The sequence below is a fragment of the Lycorma delicatula genome, chromosome 1, assembly GCF_047948215.1.
Source record: "Lycorma delicatula isolate Av1 chromosome 1, ASM4794821v1, whole genome shotgun sequence".
Lineage (NCBI taxonomy): Eukaryota > Metazoa > Arthropoda > Insecta > Hemiptera > Fulgoridae > Lycorma > Lycorma delicatula.
This window is the reverse complement of record NC_134455.1, coordinates 93,212,270-93,229,645: the sequence shown is the minus strand read 5'-3', so window position 1 is coordinate 93,229,645 and position 17,376 is coordinate 93,212,270. Positions and strand designations below refer to the sequence as shown.

The 17,376-nt window shown below is 30.6% G+C and overlaps 1 protein-coding gene across 3 annotated transcripts in view; it reads left to right on the top strand.

The window, feature by feature from the left end:
* B4 (imaginal disc development protein B4) overlaps positions 1–17,376 on the top strand; it is a 246,163-nt gene that overhangs the window by 215,422 nt on the left and 13,365 nt on the right. For 2 of the 3 annotated variants that reach the window (XM_075357974.1, XM_075357968.1), the window contains 3 exons: positions 3,034–3,183; positions 8,196–8,371; positions 14,875–15,037. In XM_075357974.1, coding sequence (XP_075214089.1) covers positions 3,034–3,183; positions 8,196–8,371; positions 14,875–15,037 — 489 coding nt within the window. The remainder of the gene's footprint in view (positions 1–3,033; positions 3,184–8,195; positions 8,372–14,874; positions 15,038–17,376) is intronic. The other variant, XM_075357980.1, reaches the window with a different exon arrangement.

The following is a 17,376-nucleotide window of genomic DNA, read 5'->3' as shown; positions in this document are numbered from 1 at the left end:
GTTATATTTTATTGTTATTTTTGTAAATATTGTTATATTGTGATTTTAACTAAATTTTATAACCCTTAAGTTGAAGTTCCTTAGCTCAGGATTGAGTTTGTGCTAATTTTACAACTTTTCATCATAATAAATATGGTGTCAGAACATTATGATTAATAATAAAAAGAATAATAAACTAATAAAACAGCTCCAAAATTTTATTTTAGAAAATACTGTTACAACTTTATTATTTTATAAAAGTATTTTATAAAGTAAAAACTTTATTAGTTTTCGTTTTTATAAGAGAATATTGAATGGAGACTGTGTACATGCACTCTACTCCGCAAAAAATATACTTTTATACTAAAAATATACTAAATTTGTTATTTTATACTACTGACAGTCTTTCTTGTTACTAATACACCTGAGGAACGATTAGCACTACTCAAAGTGTTGCTTATCTGTAAGTAATGGTGTTCATAACACAACCAGTCCTTAGAAAGAATGAAGGTAGTAATTAAAGAACGGAATATTATCTACACTAGTGGGCTTGCGGATTATCAGTAATGAATGCCGATATGGATTCATTTGTCTCAGAAAATAAGTAATATTAGGAACCACTTCATTCCTCACTCTCCTTAAAAAAAATTGATAATAATAATTAAAAAATTTGTCACTGAGGAAGAGTTAAATTTTAAGATTTAATGTAAATACCGAAAAATGTCATTATTTTATGAGGCGATTTTTGTCTTTTTTCATTATAATATTGTTTTCTTATTATTCAATGTTCTTGTTTCAAATTATTATTATTTTATCAGCAGCAGGTTTTTCCATACTAGTTAGGCAGTAATAAACTATTTATATACATAATTTCTGTATTCTTTTGATGAATTCAAAAGTATTTTAAAATACCGTAATGAATGCGTACTGATTGCATTTTCTTCTTTTTTGTGTCACTGTTATCATTCTTATTTGAAGTGAGTAATCATAAAATTCGTATGTCACTACTAATTATAACATTCTGTGAAACCATTGCGTAGAATATATTAAGAAAAATACCGTTTATCCATATTATAAAAAGAAAATTAAAGTATGAATACATGTGATTACTTATGTTAGCAGTACTCGGTTGCGACTCTCTGTAGCGATCGGTTACGACATCAGTGCCGTCTGGTGTCCTCATTATTAATCTGCACCATATATAGTATTAATAGATTTAACACGAGTCAATTTATATGTCTCTGACGCTGTTCATATTGCGACCCCGATAAATGTTTCTATCCTCAAAACTTTCCATAGATTTTCATTTTCCTGAAATATTTAATTTCAAATTTAGACCGCTATGGATATGCATTACTTTTTTCCGTTAAATAATAAAAGTTGCGTTTTATGATAGATCTGATTACCGACTTCCGGAACTGTTAAAAAAAAAGTCATAACGGATTGAAAGTGCTGTTCTTCTCCGTTCAAAGAACTTTAAAAACTCATTTACAGAATAGGTAATATTCATCGCTAAATCAAGTTCCTCCATCATTCTTTTTTTATTCAAGTATTTAACAATTTTTATCTGGTATTACACAAGTTGAATCGTGATTTTTACTATGAATTTTGGTCGAGGTCTATAAAAATTTATCAATGAGAAAAAAGGATCAAAGCCTAAAGAAGTGGGTGTATGAAGAGTCGAACTTCATTAGGGACGACTCCTGTAAACTGGGGTTGTCCTATTGCATACACACAAGTTTGAAGAGCTGTGAAATTAGAGAAAACCCCTTCTCTTTGTTTTAAATACTGCTCCAGGCAGTGATTTCTATCCCGCCAAAAATTCCTTGAAAAATATTTTTTATCCAGGATGAGTGCAGCACATTACTAATGAACGATACTAACATATCAGTTAGTATACGTAGTATACTAACTGATATGTATGATACAAGATCTTTTTTCTTTAGAAACTACAATCGCCTGAGAATAGGATTGCGATCCTTAAGAAAACCTCTCCTCATTCCCAGAATTTTGTGATACCTTAAGAATTTAAACTTTAAAACGTTCAAGCAGATGTCCACAGAAGCGTATCCAGAATATTTTTAAGTTACTTACAAAGAAATGGAAAAATATTCCAACTGAAAATAAAAATCCGAAAAAGGAACTATATTGGCCGTAAATCATCACTTAAAAAGTGTTTTGTTATCACATCGCATTCTGTATCAGTGTTCTTAATTTATTTTTAATATGTATATTAGAGTTTTTAAGATAAAGGTAAATACTGCGTACTGGCCATCTTAATTTATTGTTTCTTCTAGTTACAAGATACCGAATAAATACTGCATTTTACACTACTTGATCAGTTACCGTATAACAGTTGATTTTCCAGATTCCAGCGACCACTTCTAAGCAGTATGAATTTAATCGTTTTCAATGACCGAATTAAAGTAGCAGCGAAAGAATTCAATAAAAAACAAAAAAAATACAATATTAGTATTTTTATTTGAATTTGGGCCAACAGCGATTTTAAAACAGTTGACAACTGAACAGTTTTGATTTATCAACACACCCATTGGGTTAGTAGTCAAGATTCACAAAAACTAATTGATTTGCATGGAAAGACAATTTACATTTCTTATAACTGTTAATCTAAACAAAAAATTAATCGACAAACAAAAGACTACAGGCAATTATTATTCTTTGTAATGGGTTTTTGTAAATAAAGTAAAAGTGGACGACAATGTGTTGCGTTGTATAGTTGTAGGAAATGCGGACTACGCGCGTATAGCTTTTTCTTTGTAGTGGAAAATGGAAATATTTCGAGCTTGTACATAACTATGATTTATAATTGCAGTCCTGAAAATATTATTTTAAGAAAAAAACAAAAAATAAACTTTTACACGTAACACACAAAATTTAACATTAAATTTAATGTTTTCCAATATATGTTGATTGTTTGGTAAATTTAGAAAAGGATAAAATTATGATTTAAAATTTTCCTGTGTTTTACTGTGTTGTTACTTTTTAAAATTTATCTTCGTTAGATAATTAATTTTTTAATTTTTCTTTTTCCAGGGTGGTTCTCTTTGGTAACAGAGAGAAGACAAATAAAGGCACGATGTTATTCGTCATTACAAAGGCTAGTAGCAGCACAAGTTACGGTGTTTCTCACAATGACGGATATTCAGGCTTATACTCACAATAATCGAACGATGACTGGTACTGGTCAGTCTCATTTTTTATTAAATAATTATAACACTTTGACTGTATAATATAAATTAAATTATATATTTAATAAACCTGTAAAGGCAATTGCAAGTAATTTTTTTTTTATTTAATTCAAAGTATATTTGTTTCATTTGGAGAGAAGACATTACCGCAAAATATGCGAACCTTTTTAAATAATTTATCTCTGGTTAATACATTTTTAGGGCTAATGTTCACCATTTCTTGTTTGATTTTTACCTTTAGTTTTTCAGCACTTATTTGAGAAAGCTTTCTCAAATAAAGCCTGAAGAAAACGTCCACGTTTGTAAAATCTGGTAATCTTGAGAACTACAGAATGTTTTCAATATGTTAAATGATGTGTAAATCTTTTTCTGTGTTTCATATTGTACCTACCGAGTTTGTCGTGATATCGTCTTGTGTTGAATAATACTGAGATTTTACAGCTAAGGAATGACATAATCCGTTAATAATTTGAATGTTACGTTACCCATTTGCAATGATCAGCTATCCACCAAGTTTTTATAAAATATATAAGCTGATTATTCTCGTCATTCCTAAACAACAGCTGATCACTATCTGTTCTCTGTAGATCGGTGTTTGAAGTGTTTCTTAAGGATTGCTCGATGGCATTACTTAACATTTTTGTTTATTGCAAAATTAAAACTTATTAAAAATAATTCAATTTTTCAATTTGTTATCTGCATCTTTTAGAGGTTTCTGTAAATCTCATAAAATATTAAAGACTTTCTTAATCTTAAACATGTAATTCCAAATAAATATAAGTTGTTAAATATTTTCTTTTAAACATCAGATGTATATCTAAATACAACATACAGGAATATTCTGTACAGTGTTACCGAGATATTTTTGTTAATATTTTACAATACAGTAGTAGTAGGTTATACTTTTTAAAGTTATTTTTAGTACAATTATTCTAATTGTACATATTAGACGAGTTAAAGAGTCTATGTTATTTTTAAATTATATATTTTTAATATTAACTTTTGTGTTTTATTAGTTTATAAAAACATTGATATCATATTATGTTTTAAATGGTAATATAGACTATAGTTGGTAAACGGTAGTTGTAAGCACAGCTAACGAGTATGAGAAATGCACAGCTAAAGTCAGCTGCTATGCAGTCAGTTTTGCTGCATATCCAATTAAAAGAATAAAAGTACATTTACATTACCTGCATAATACAGTAATCAAACAACTTACGGTACATATCCTATTCATTGATTTCAACACTGCAAGTTGAAGTCCTCATAAGGAGGAAACTAAACGACTCAAGCGAGTCTGGCACAATAAAGGTATGGTAACATACCTGCCTTACTAAGGTGCAGAAAATTACTTTTTTTTAAATAATGTTTTTCTTTTGTCTTAAGTCATTTGACTGGTTTGATACAGCTCTCCAAGATTTCCTATCTAGTATCACTCGTTTCATTTCGGTACACTCCTGCATCCTACATCCCAAACAATCTGTTTTACATATTCAAAACGTTGCCTGCCTTCACAATTTTTCCCACTACCTGTCCCTCCAACATCAAAGCGACTGTTCCGGAATGCCTTAATATGTGGCCTATAAATCTGTTCCTTCTTTTAGCTATATTTTTCCAAATGCTTCTTTCTTCATCAATTTGCTGCAACACTCCATTTGTCACTATATCCATCCTTCTGATTTTTAGCATTCTCCTTTAGCACTGCATTTCAAAAGCTTCTAATTTTTTCTTCTCAGATACTCCGATCGACCAAGTTTCACTTGCATATAAATCTACGCTCTAAACATATATTTTCAAAAATGCTTCTCTGATGTTTAAATTAATTTTTGATGTAAGCAAATTATATTCTGACTGAAAGCTAGTTTCGTCTGTGCTATTCGACATTTTATATCGCTCCTTCTTCGTCCGTTTTTAGTAATTCTACTTCCCAAATAACAAAATTCATCGCCTTTTCTCGTCCTGTTTTTATATTCAGTGGTCCATCTACTTTATTTGTACTACATTTCATCACTGTCGTTTTATTCTTGTTTATTTTCATGTGATAGTTCTTGCGAAGGACTTCAAAAAAATCCATGCTATTCAATCTAAATCTTTTTGTTCTTCTATCTCTATAATTGACCCTAAATTTTTTAAAATGCAGAACATTTTATTCCAGTTTACGTTATAAAATGCCTTTTCTAAGTCTATAAATGCAATGTACGTTGATTTGACTTTATGTCATGTACGTTGGTTTCTTTTTGTTTAATCTTCGTTCTACTATTAATCTGAGCGCTAAAGTTGCTTCCCTTTGCCTGTTCTTTTCCTGGAACCAAATTTGGTCTTCTTCAAACAATTCTTCCACTCTCCTCTCAATTCTTATATACTGAATTCTAGTTATAATTTTTATACATGAAGTTAATTGTTCTGTATTCTATTTATTTATCTGCTCCTGGTTTCTTTGGTATCATAACAATAACACTCTTTTTGTAGTCTGACGGAACTTCCCCTTTTTTGTAAATATTTCGCACCAGTTTTTTATAATCTATCTATTGCTTCCTCACCTACACTGCGAAGTAATATTGCAGTTATCCCGTCTATCCCAGGAGCCTTTCCTACATTTAGATCTCAATACTGTATCTCCCTTTTCAACCGACTTCCTCTATAATACTAGTTTCTAATTCGTTTCTTCCGTATAACTCTTCAATATATTCCACCCACCCATCGACATCTTCTTTCGTATTATAAGTCGGTGTACCATCTTTATTTAACATATTATTAGATTTTAACTTATATACCACAAAATTCTTCTTAACTTTCCTGTATGCTCCGTCTATTTTACCAATGATCATTTCTCTTTCCATTTCTGAACACTTTTATTTCATCCACTCTTCTTTCGCTAATTTGCAATTCCTGTTTATAGTATTTCTTAATTGTCAATAGGTCCTTTTAACTTTTTTATCACTAGCATTCTTATATTTTCTACGCTCATTCATCAGCTGCAATATACTGTATTTTCTGATATCCAAGGTTTTCTACCAGATCTCTTTGTTCCACCTAAGTTGGCTTCTACTAATTTAAGAATTTCCTTTTTAACATTCTCCCATTCTTCTTCTATATTTTCTATCTTATCTTTTTTACGCAGACCTCTTGCGATATCCTCCTCAAAAATCTTCTTTGCCGCCTCTTCCTCAAGCTTCTCTAAATTCCACCGATTCATCTGACACCTTTTCTTTAGGTTTTTAAACCCCAATTTACATTCCATTATCACTAAATTATGGTCGTTTTCAATGTCTGCTCCTGGATATGTTTTGCAGTCGATGAGTTGATTTTCTTTGCTTAACCATAGTATAATCTCTCTGGAGTATCGCCCGGCTTTTTGCATGTTTATATTCTATTATGATTTTTTAACTGGGTTTTGGAAATTACTAAATTATACTTCGTGCAAAACTTAATAAGTCGGTCCCCATATTCATTTCTTTTGCCCAGCCCGTATTCATCCACAATATTTCCTTTCTTACCTTTTCCGATGCTTGCATTCCAATCTCCAACTATTAATAAATTTTCATCTCATTTTATGTGTTTAATTGCTTCATCAATTTCTTTGTATACACTACCTTATCATTATCACGGGGGCACTTGTAGGCATATAGATGTTAACAATCGTTGTCGGCTTAGGTTTTGATTCTGTCCTGATTCTATTGCTAAGCTTTTTGAAATACTCTACTATCTTCCCTATCTTGTTCATTACGAAACCTACTCCTGCCTGCCCTTTATTTGACACTGAGTTAAGTATTCTAAAAGCACCTGACCAAAATGTCGTTTTCCTCTTCCCACCGAACTTCGCTACTACATCTACTACAACTGAGTGGTGTTGATATGGCCGTTTAAGTCTTTCTGACCTACGCCCTTAACAACTACTTAAAGAGCTGTTGCCCTCTTTCAGGAATCATTCTTTAGTCTGGCTCTCAACAGATACCACTCCGATACGTTTGCACTTTTTGTCCAGCTACTCTGTATCGCTGAGCATTCAAGCCCCCTCACCATCGTCAAGGTCTTATGATTCAGAGAGGGGTTAATTTAAATATAATACGTTAATAATTTAAATAAATAAGAATCTAGCAAGTTTCAATTGAATGTTAAGAGAATCTTTAAAACAAAATTAAAAATGTTAATATGAACTAGATTGTAGAAGGTGTTAAAACTTTTCATGGAGCCCAGAATGGGAAATTATATCAAATTGATGAAATATTTAATAATGAGCTTAATTTTTATTAAATACTGTCGATAATTTTAGCATGGGTGCAACGTTCGAACTTGATTCTTAGGTAAAGGAATCTAAAACAATTTGGTTTTCGGCAGGGTCTGGAATTTTTTCACCTAGATCGAACGAGTTATTATATTATAACGTGTAATGAGCCGTTTAGCCGTAGTTCATCGAGTCACTACCTGGCAGATACTACCTATTACATTGTTAATATGTAATATCGTAACTTCTTTGTGTATTTATTGTCTGCACTGTAATTTTAAAAAATTAAAATTAGAATTTCAATTTCAAATGTAAGATGTTTAATGCACCTTCTCGACAATTAATGATGTCCATTAACTTTGGAAACAGTACTGTGTATCACAAGCGCTGTTTCTAGGATCAATAGCTATAGTTTTCAGCATGGAATGTTTAGCAATAGCTACTCGATTAAAAATAATTTTTGTCACTGATTAAATCTTCCGCAATCAATTATTACTGACAGTTCCGTTTTCTACTTTATTTACTAAATTTGGTTCTAGAACTCAATTTGATAAGTTCAGTACAATGTGAGCGAGGAATATTGTTTTCAGAACTAATATAAGCACATTAATATATTTTCACTGTTTGCTAATTGTATATTAAATTTGACTGATCATTTCCACATATTAACGTTTAAAATTTTATTTTTATTCCTACTTTTTTCATAAAAGATAAAATAATTTTTCACTGTAATAAATTACTAGTAAAACAGTAGAGATGTTTATTGTAATTTTTTTTTATAGATGGCACTCGCCAGCAGTATTCAAAGACAGTTGTACGATACGGTCAGGTGCTGAAATTGCTTGCTGTTTACCAGGATCTAGCAAACCAATCAACTCGCAGCAAGCGGTTATCATGGCCTTTGATCGGCCGACATGAAGCAAATCGTTATGCACAATGCTTATCCAACACAGACCAGGTATCCACATGTTTATTTCATATAAAGGCGCCAATATTAAATCAATTAGATTTATTAAAATAATTACACTTTAATTGAAAAATTATGAGTGTACGCATAACGTGTTGTGAATAAAATGTGTATACATATATTAATTTAACATCAGTTATTAAATTTGAATTAATACTACTGTAATGTATTTTTAATGTTTAGTAATTATGTGTAGAATATATACTTACATGATAAGACTGTGTTTTAAAATGTAAATGTAACTTTACATGAAACTCAATAATAATAGCAATAATACAACCATATTAATATTTTAAAGGACATGATAAATTAAACAGACTGGTACCATTTAATTAATCTTTAAAAAACCAACTTAGAATAACTGATTGAGTAAAATGATTTTATGGATGTTCCAGATTTCGTATCTAGCTTTATTGGTTCGAGGCCCTTTGACAGTTGCGTCCTTTGTACTGATTGTAATTATAGCTTATTATTTCTTAATTGTCTGGCAAGGAGGTGTTGTTAATTTGAATTCAAAAGCAGAATGAAAAATGAAACCCTAAATTAATGTCTATTAGCCGTTATAATTAAAATATAACTTGTCCAGCCTGGCCTCGGAATGTCTGCTGCTATATGAACGTTACGTTAGCACGGCAGACTCGATTCATCGCATGGTTACTAAAGGAGTTATGAGATTTATAAATGTGTTAAATTTTTTTTGTATCCCACAATTAATATTGCAGTATTTCTAGAACAGATTAGGTTAGCAAGTGAAAATCTAGTAGCCTATATTAGAAGTATGCCTTATTACAAACTACAAAAATTATCTTTAATAAATAATAATAAATAACAACACTATTAATATTTAAAAAAGTTTCTTTCTTGGTTATCATTTCAAAAAAAATTATCACAAAGTATAGCTGAATGTTTTTTTTCGTAACTGTGTGTTCCCTTTATCGCTATAAGTTGTAAGTCATAACTTGCATTTTCAGTAATTGTTAATAATAATTTTTAAATGTTTAATATACCTACCACAAGTATATATGCAATCTGATCTAGTGTGCGTTTATGTATATCAAGACAACAGATCTAGAATAAATTTTTCATGATTTCTGATCAAAAAAGTATGCATTTTTTTTTTTTAATTATCATTGGTTATATAAACATTCATTTTATCATAGTCTTTCTACATTTTGTCAGCGTTTTAAAACTTGTATTAAATAAATATATATATACACACACACATATATAAATAAGATTAATATGTATTAAGATTAAAACTGAAATAAACTACATAAATTACCTTTAATTCGAAACATTAGATTCCTGGTCAGGCAAAGCATTTTCCATATGTTACAAATATTTCATACCACATTCTCTCGCACAAACTATTAGCTTATATCGTGAATAAATCATCTAACAAACAAAGAAATTCAATACTATTGATTTTAATGAATTTTTGTTCTAATGATTTAAAATAATTGAGCGTCTTTTGAACGTAAAATTGCAGGGTCGTAAAATAATATAAACGGAAAAAATACAATTAAATAGGTAATTATATTAAAATTAATGATTTCGCTTTTACTGCTACTATTACCGTCTAACATGTGCTTTATCATGTTTTTGAATAGAAATATTTAGACGTCTGAAATATTGTTAATTACTCATGAAATTGTTCCAGTATTGTGAAGTTTGGATGTAGAATAAGCATTTAAAATATTATTTTTATTGTTTGTATTTTTTTAATCTATTAATAAAATATGTTTATGTTACATTTAATCTATAGTATTTACAATCTTTAAAATATGTTTTTAACCATAAGCGCGCGCGAGTAAATGCATGTATGAACGAATTTTTTTAAGATTAAGAAATGTGCTTAGTTGGTGGCAGTTTAGAGTTACATCTTTCAGATAATGCAATTTTATTTTAAAAAAATAAAGGAAAACAAATCGGTAGTTGGAAAACATTACATTTCCGAAAATATTATGTTGAAATGATTTTTGGTAAGGAACCAGTTCCCTAAGTATGTACTTGAATTTCAGGAACAACTCCTGTATATTGTAGTAAGCTTTAAATGAGCTTTTCTAGATCCTCTCTTAACACAAATGCTCTAGAGAAACTCTCTCTTTTAAAAGAAGCTCTCTTAAAGAGAGAGTGCTGTTTAATAGAGTAGATTACATAACAATACTTCAAAGTTTGAGCGGTGGTAACATCAAGTGTTCTTAGCAACATGATGATAGTGTCAAGTAGTGCAATCTTATTTTACGATAAAAAGTGTTAAATATTCCGTGTATTGATTCACTGAAGCTATTATAAATGCGCTTTGTTCATCACGCCGATGTAGATTAAATTAATACGTGCAATTAAAGTAAAATTACAAATTTAATAAAAAAAGATAGTTTTTATTCGGTTTATAAAGCTGTAAATTTGAAATACAGTGTACACATTTTATTAAGCAAATAATAGAAATAATTAATCAAAAAAATATTTATGAAAATTAAGAAATCCTATTAAAAGAAAACATTTTATGATTATTAATAAAGCATTTAAAAAATACACTATTTATTTTGTATTTGTTGATGTTTAGAAACAGAGTTTAACGTGCTATCTATCGGCAGTATATCTAAAAAAATAAATAAATTATTCGTCGCTTGATAGAAATCATATGATGATATTCATAAATCATCTCGTTTTACAAACGAGTCTAAACGGGTCTATAATCTTGAAAAAGCATCTTCATTCAAGATAATTCGTTTTACTTTCCCTCTATAATAATTCATAAGAAAAGGAGAGTATTACTGTCTATCAGAAAATTACTCCCCACAAATTTTATATTGCTCAAATAAAAATATCAAAATTCGCCGATAACTATTTGTATGTCTTGATAATTTTTCCTTAAATTTCAAAAATAGCTTACTCTAAAATGATAAGATTTACTATAAAATTTCACTGGGTTAGAAGATAGATTTTTTAATATTTTAAACAAAAATTGGATATCTGAATTTGAATCGAATTTTATATTTGAAGAAAGTTATATTTAAGATAATTCTATTCTTACTAATAACAATAATACCCCGGCTAAAACCCAACTCCACATCCGTGCAATTACATGTACGCACACGTCCGGGGCAGACAAAAACACGGTACTTTGGTACTTTTACTTATGCTGACCAGCGGGACAATGGTTTTGCTCAGGAGCTCCCTTGTGAAGTACGAGAATGACGATCCTTAGCTTTTCTGTATTTCTCAGCCTCGTTGTTTGCAGTGATAGGGCTGACTGTTATCTGTTTTTTCCAACGCTGGGCTAAGTGTAGACGTGCAGTGCTCAGGAAGCCCGGTTGAAGATGAGCTTACTCTGTCAAAGTCTTGTGCCACTCGGTTTGAGCCAGTCACTTCGGCCCTTAGCAAGAGATGTCCGACAGATAAGGGTATCGGAGCCCTTACTGTTATTTACAAGCTCTGGAATGTGATTTAGCAGATCAGGGTATACCTGACTCCCCGGCCCGGGTTAAATCTGTGGGAAGCGGATGACTGGAGGAACCCAGGCAGAATCAAAGATATAGGGCACGCCTAATTGACTGCACCTTGTAGGCGAAACCTTGCTCATGGAAACATTTTTCACAATTTCAGTAGTAGAGGGTCCACATAAAAACCCTCGTCTTGGAGAGCATTTGTCTTCACAAGCAAACAGAAGGAAGAGCATTGAGTTTAGTAACCCAGTGAAGACTGATTGAAGTAAGTTTCAACCTAAGAGCCTTTCCATAATATCTGGTGATCAAGAGAAAAGAGGCGGACTTCTCAAAGAATTAATGATAGCTCGAAGCTACGCAGAAACTGCAGGAGGAGCCATTAAAAACAAGGAAGACTGGTAATGGACTGTTTGTAGAAACAGTTAATGATTTACAGTCAATAAGGCTATTTAAAGCCATAAAGATTGCAGTTATGTACATTGAGGTTGCACTACATGTACATAAAACACTTCAAAATGAGTGGTAATTTGCAGGGACTTACTGAACTGCCCAAACAAAGAAATAGTTGAAGAACTTCATGAACGAGTCATAGCATGTTGGCGATTGAACACATGATGCAATAGAGAAGTTGTACCCTCCATGTCACTAAACTCTAACCTTCAATAAAACTAAGTTTCCAGAGAAGATAAAGGCTGGTTTCCATAGATTGGGCGTTCATCCGTTCATCCCGACTCTAGTGTGGTGCTTTGGATGTCAAAGATTAAAACACACAAACAAATCTTCGTTTGTAGTGATCCGTTGTGGTCCCTGCAGGGACAATTGTCATGGACACCAATCTTCAAAATCTCAGAATTGTCCAACTTATAAGGAAGAAGTAGCTGTTCAGGAGGTGAAGATGTACAAAAGGCCAACTACTTGGATGCCAGGAAAATTGTGCTTAGTACATCTCCAAAGGTTGCACCTTATGCTCAGATTTCTGCGGCTCCTGTAGCTCCAAAACACATAATCTCTGAACTATCACTGGTCCTAGCAAATATGGTTGAATTTATCATCAATGAAAAACTGAAGAGTTGACCATCGAGAGTAAATAGCTAAAAACTGATGTAGAAGAAAGATGTTTTTCAAGAAAAGATTTCTGTAAATCTAGGTATGAGCCTAAGGTGAAGGAAAATGAAGCGAATGCCTAAGCCAAACACATCATATCTTAAAGTTCAAATTGTGGAAATCCCCATTCAGGAAATCAAGAAAAAGAAACAACAAAGGTAGATAATGAAAGTGTAGGGCAATTAACAATGGAGCCCCTGAAACACGAGGACTTCAAAAAGAGAGGGCAAGCATTTTAGCCCCCTCACACACTTTAACAAGGAGTGCATAGAGTCTTTCTTATGTAATGCTCACCACACCATCTGCGCAGATATTATCTGGTAGCAGCAATAAAACATCCTCTATAATTTACTGCAAAGGATTAGATGATTCCATCTCTGAGGCCTCAGATACCTTAAAATTTAACATCAAAGCGCCTTCAGGTAGATGTAAAAAAGAAGAAAACGAGGACGGTCTACAGGTAAATCTAGGCATTAGAAATAAGAATGTAATAGTTTTATGAGCTTTTGACAAATTTAATGAAAGATTTAGTTTTTAATAATTGTATGACTTTGCAACTCTTTTGATAGATTTGATAACATTTCTTTAGAAATGCATTGCATTTTTTTATGTTTCAAGGGTGTTTCTACACCCTTATCATCTAATGTTCTGGGGTTTTTTATGACAAATTTTCTATGAAAAATTTATTTCTAGATGATTGTTTTACAAGACTAGTCTTCTGATTAGGTCGCTAGTGGTTTTATCAGCGGGAAAAACACTTTTTATTCTCTTTGGAAAAAGAGCTCTAAGTAGTTGATGCCAACAAACCCCCAAAAAAAATCATGATATAAAAGATTAAGAAACTGTTCACTTCCACTCTTAAAATTGCACATCTTTTAATGTTTTTCTAACTTTGACTTTTAATAAAATTGAAATTGTTTTATTTTTTATTTTTCTTAAACATAATTTTCAATCTTTATCATAGAGATAGGTTTTAAACCAACATTTTATTCTAATATTGCATGTATTATTTTCTTCTTTTTAAGAGTATAAGTATTTTTAAATTTTATCCTGTGAATGGGTTAAATTTAAAGACCTATGTAAATGTCAGGAAATTACAGAAAATTTATTTCCAATTTTTTTCTTGCTCTACTGATCCAAGTTAAACTTTTGAAATCTGTACATATTCTTTATCAACCAGTTTACAACTAATTTCTTTGCTTTGTCCTTTAATGTTGCAATTTTTTACATGATATCAGTTATCTTTAAACATGCTTATAATTTTGTGGATTTCTATTTTAAGCGAAAATACTACTATTACAATGTACATAATGACAAAAGACACTCAAGTTTGAGATATTATAAAAATGATTAAAAAGACAAAATGTATACCTAATTAAAATCTGATACTTTGTTAAGAACTTGTTGAAATAACAAAATAGAAGTTCCATAAATATTTAGATAACATATCCATATATTAAAATGTGGTACTTTCATCAAATTTAAAGTCATTTCAGTGAGGGATGACACAGATCTGGAGAATTCTGCAAAAAAAAATCAATTTAAATATTTTTACATATACTTTAATAACATTAAAATATACAAAGTAAATCCTGGCTTATAGACTGAATTTTGCTTTGATGTAGGTTCTGGATGATTCATGAGATCAATTATATTTGTAGAGTTAAGTTGTTGAGGGTACCCAAATAGGTATTTGTATCAATTTAGAAATCTGGCGTTAGGAGTTGGATGATCAACCTACTTCTACAAATGCACAAGTAAACATTTCTGCAAGTTTTTAATCATTCTTACCATTTGTTTCTTTGACATAGTAGAGTTGTTAGATTTTATTTTATTCTTAATTTCATTTTTTGTATAATTTGTTTATATGATATTAGTGAAATTTAACTCTTTTTAGGCTTTCTTGATTTTATAATAATTAGTAAACAAAAAATGTTTCAGGTGCTTTTCATACCGCTTACAACTCATGGGCAATTTTATGCAGTAGCAACAGCCACAAATACTACTGAGGATACTGTGTCTAAAGTATATCAGCTGCCAAAGTTGCTAAGAACTTTTCCTCTTCCAGTACGTGTATGCATAATTACACCAAACAAACCCCAAGGTTGGTATTTATTGCAAATTCATTTTATCTTTTGAATCAGTATGCATATATGTATAAACATGTACTTAGAAGACAAAAATTCAGTTTCCCTGCATGCAGCTATAAATCTGTAACAGGGGGGAAATTTTGGTTTTTCACAGGGTAGTAATTAGCCGATATAATTACTATTCCATTGTTGTTCAGTTCATTTCTGTATCTATATTGAAAAAAATAACATTTAAATATACAAAATAAGAATGACTTTATGATTTAGGATCAGTGTCAACAAATAGGCTTCTGTTAGGCTGGAAAAATCCCAAAGAAGTCTGTGAAAGATTGCAAAAGAATAAAAATTAAGAACTATTGGCCAAGATACTTAATGTACTTATGAAGATGATTAATAAAAGGGTACATTTTTGTGAGGAATTTATTGTAAGTTATACACAGATCCTCATTTTCTAGCTGAGTGATATGGTCTAATGAAGCATGAATGGCCTTGTATACATTCATAATTGTGTTTATTCATTTGATGAAAATCCTTGCACAATTATAGAAAAGGAACTTAAAAATTTAATATATCCAGAATTCATGTTTAGTGTTCATCATAAAAAAGTGTTGGGTTCATTTCTTTGATGAAAAATGTAACAGGCAAGTCATACCTTGTAATGTAATTCCTGCGTGAATAAGCAACCCTTTATTTGACATTCATTGTCCCAGTGTTGAGCAGCAAGATGGGACATTCCTCATTATGCTCTTCAACCTAGAGACTACCTCAATTAAACTTTTCTTGAGAGGTAGGACCATGAAACAGTCCATAACCATATCTCATTCAATGTCTTGTAATTTTTTATTCTGGAGAATTGTCAGACATGATATTTCCTTCAAATCCAAATGACCTGGACCATCTCAAGATGTTGAATGAAAACTTATTTGATTTCATAAATCAAGACAAAATTTTTATTGGAAAGTGGTAAAATGTAAGGCAAAAGAGCAACATTTTTAAATGTTCCTCTAATTTGCATTAAACATATAATAATAATAGACTTTTCTTGTTTAACTATCAACTGCTCTTATTAGATAAAGTGACTTTTAGGCACGCGTATATTTGAGCATATACCAGGCTCAGGCATATACACTATGTATATATATATATATATATATACACATATAAATGTATATAAATATGTACATGTAAAAGGTGATATTAAAGTAAGGAAATGGCTTATATTTCAAAACTAAGAAATAGTAGGAGGAGATAAGAAGCAAGTATAGATCTACATTATTACAAGATTACTGCTTTATGGTAAGTTTGAAAATTTTGGCTGCCATATTGAATCAAACCTTTTACTTGCTTGTATGAAGTAAAGGAAGTATTGTGATCGCAAAAAATTTTGGTTTTCAGATTTCAACACAAATATCCATTTTGATCATCGTTGAATTCATTTTCACTAGTTTGGGCATGATGTCTGTACATACATATGTATGTAGGTTCATATGTACGTACGTATCTCACATAACTCAAAAACGATTAGCCGTAGGATGTTGAAATTTTAGATTTAGGACGGTTGTAACATCTAGCTGTGCACCTCCCCTTTTGATTGCAATTGACTCAACCTAAAGTATAGAAAAAAGCCCAAATCCAAAACATTTGTATTTTGGACCTTTTCTTAACTGCAGTAACAAGCCCTAATAGACAGATTTTAAGTAAATCATAAGTATTACTTATTTTCATTGGTTCCAGAGTTGTAGTTAAATGAAATTTTTATTAATGAAATATTTGGATCTTAGAAGAGGAAGGCACATCAGTTTGAACCGGCTTTCATCTCCTTTTTTTTATTTAAATATATTGATTTATTAATTAACCTCTGATTATTAAAAAAATTTTACGATAAATAATAATTCAATAATAATTTTTTTAAAATATAGAAATTATTAATGAAATAAAATGTTACGTACGTTTAATTTTAAAAAAATGTGTATATGTAATTTAATAGAGGTACAAGGAAGTCATGTAGTGCCCACAAGAATTTTTCTAAATAGCAAGGTGTATATGTATAGATGATTTAATGTAAACCTGAAAAATGATGGTGAAAACCGTTTTTTGATAAGTGCCTTCATTTTCGAGTTGTAAGCAATCAAATTTGCAAAAATGGAAAACTGAGGTAATAATAAAACAAGATACTGTAGCAACTTTTGTACTTCATATTACCTTCGAATTATATCCATTAACAAATTGCATGCAGTTAATGTTGGAATTAATGGCCCAAACAGTAATAATGACAGTCTTCACAATAATAAATAATAATTTACATAACTCACAATAATTCACAGTAACTAATAATTTCCAACACTATTATAAA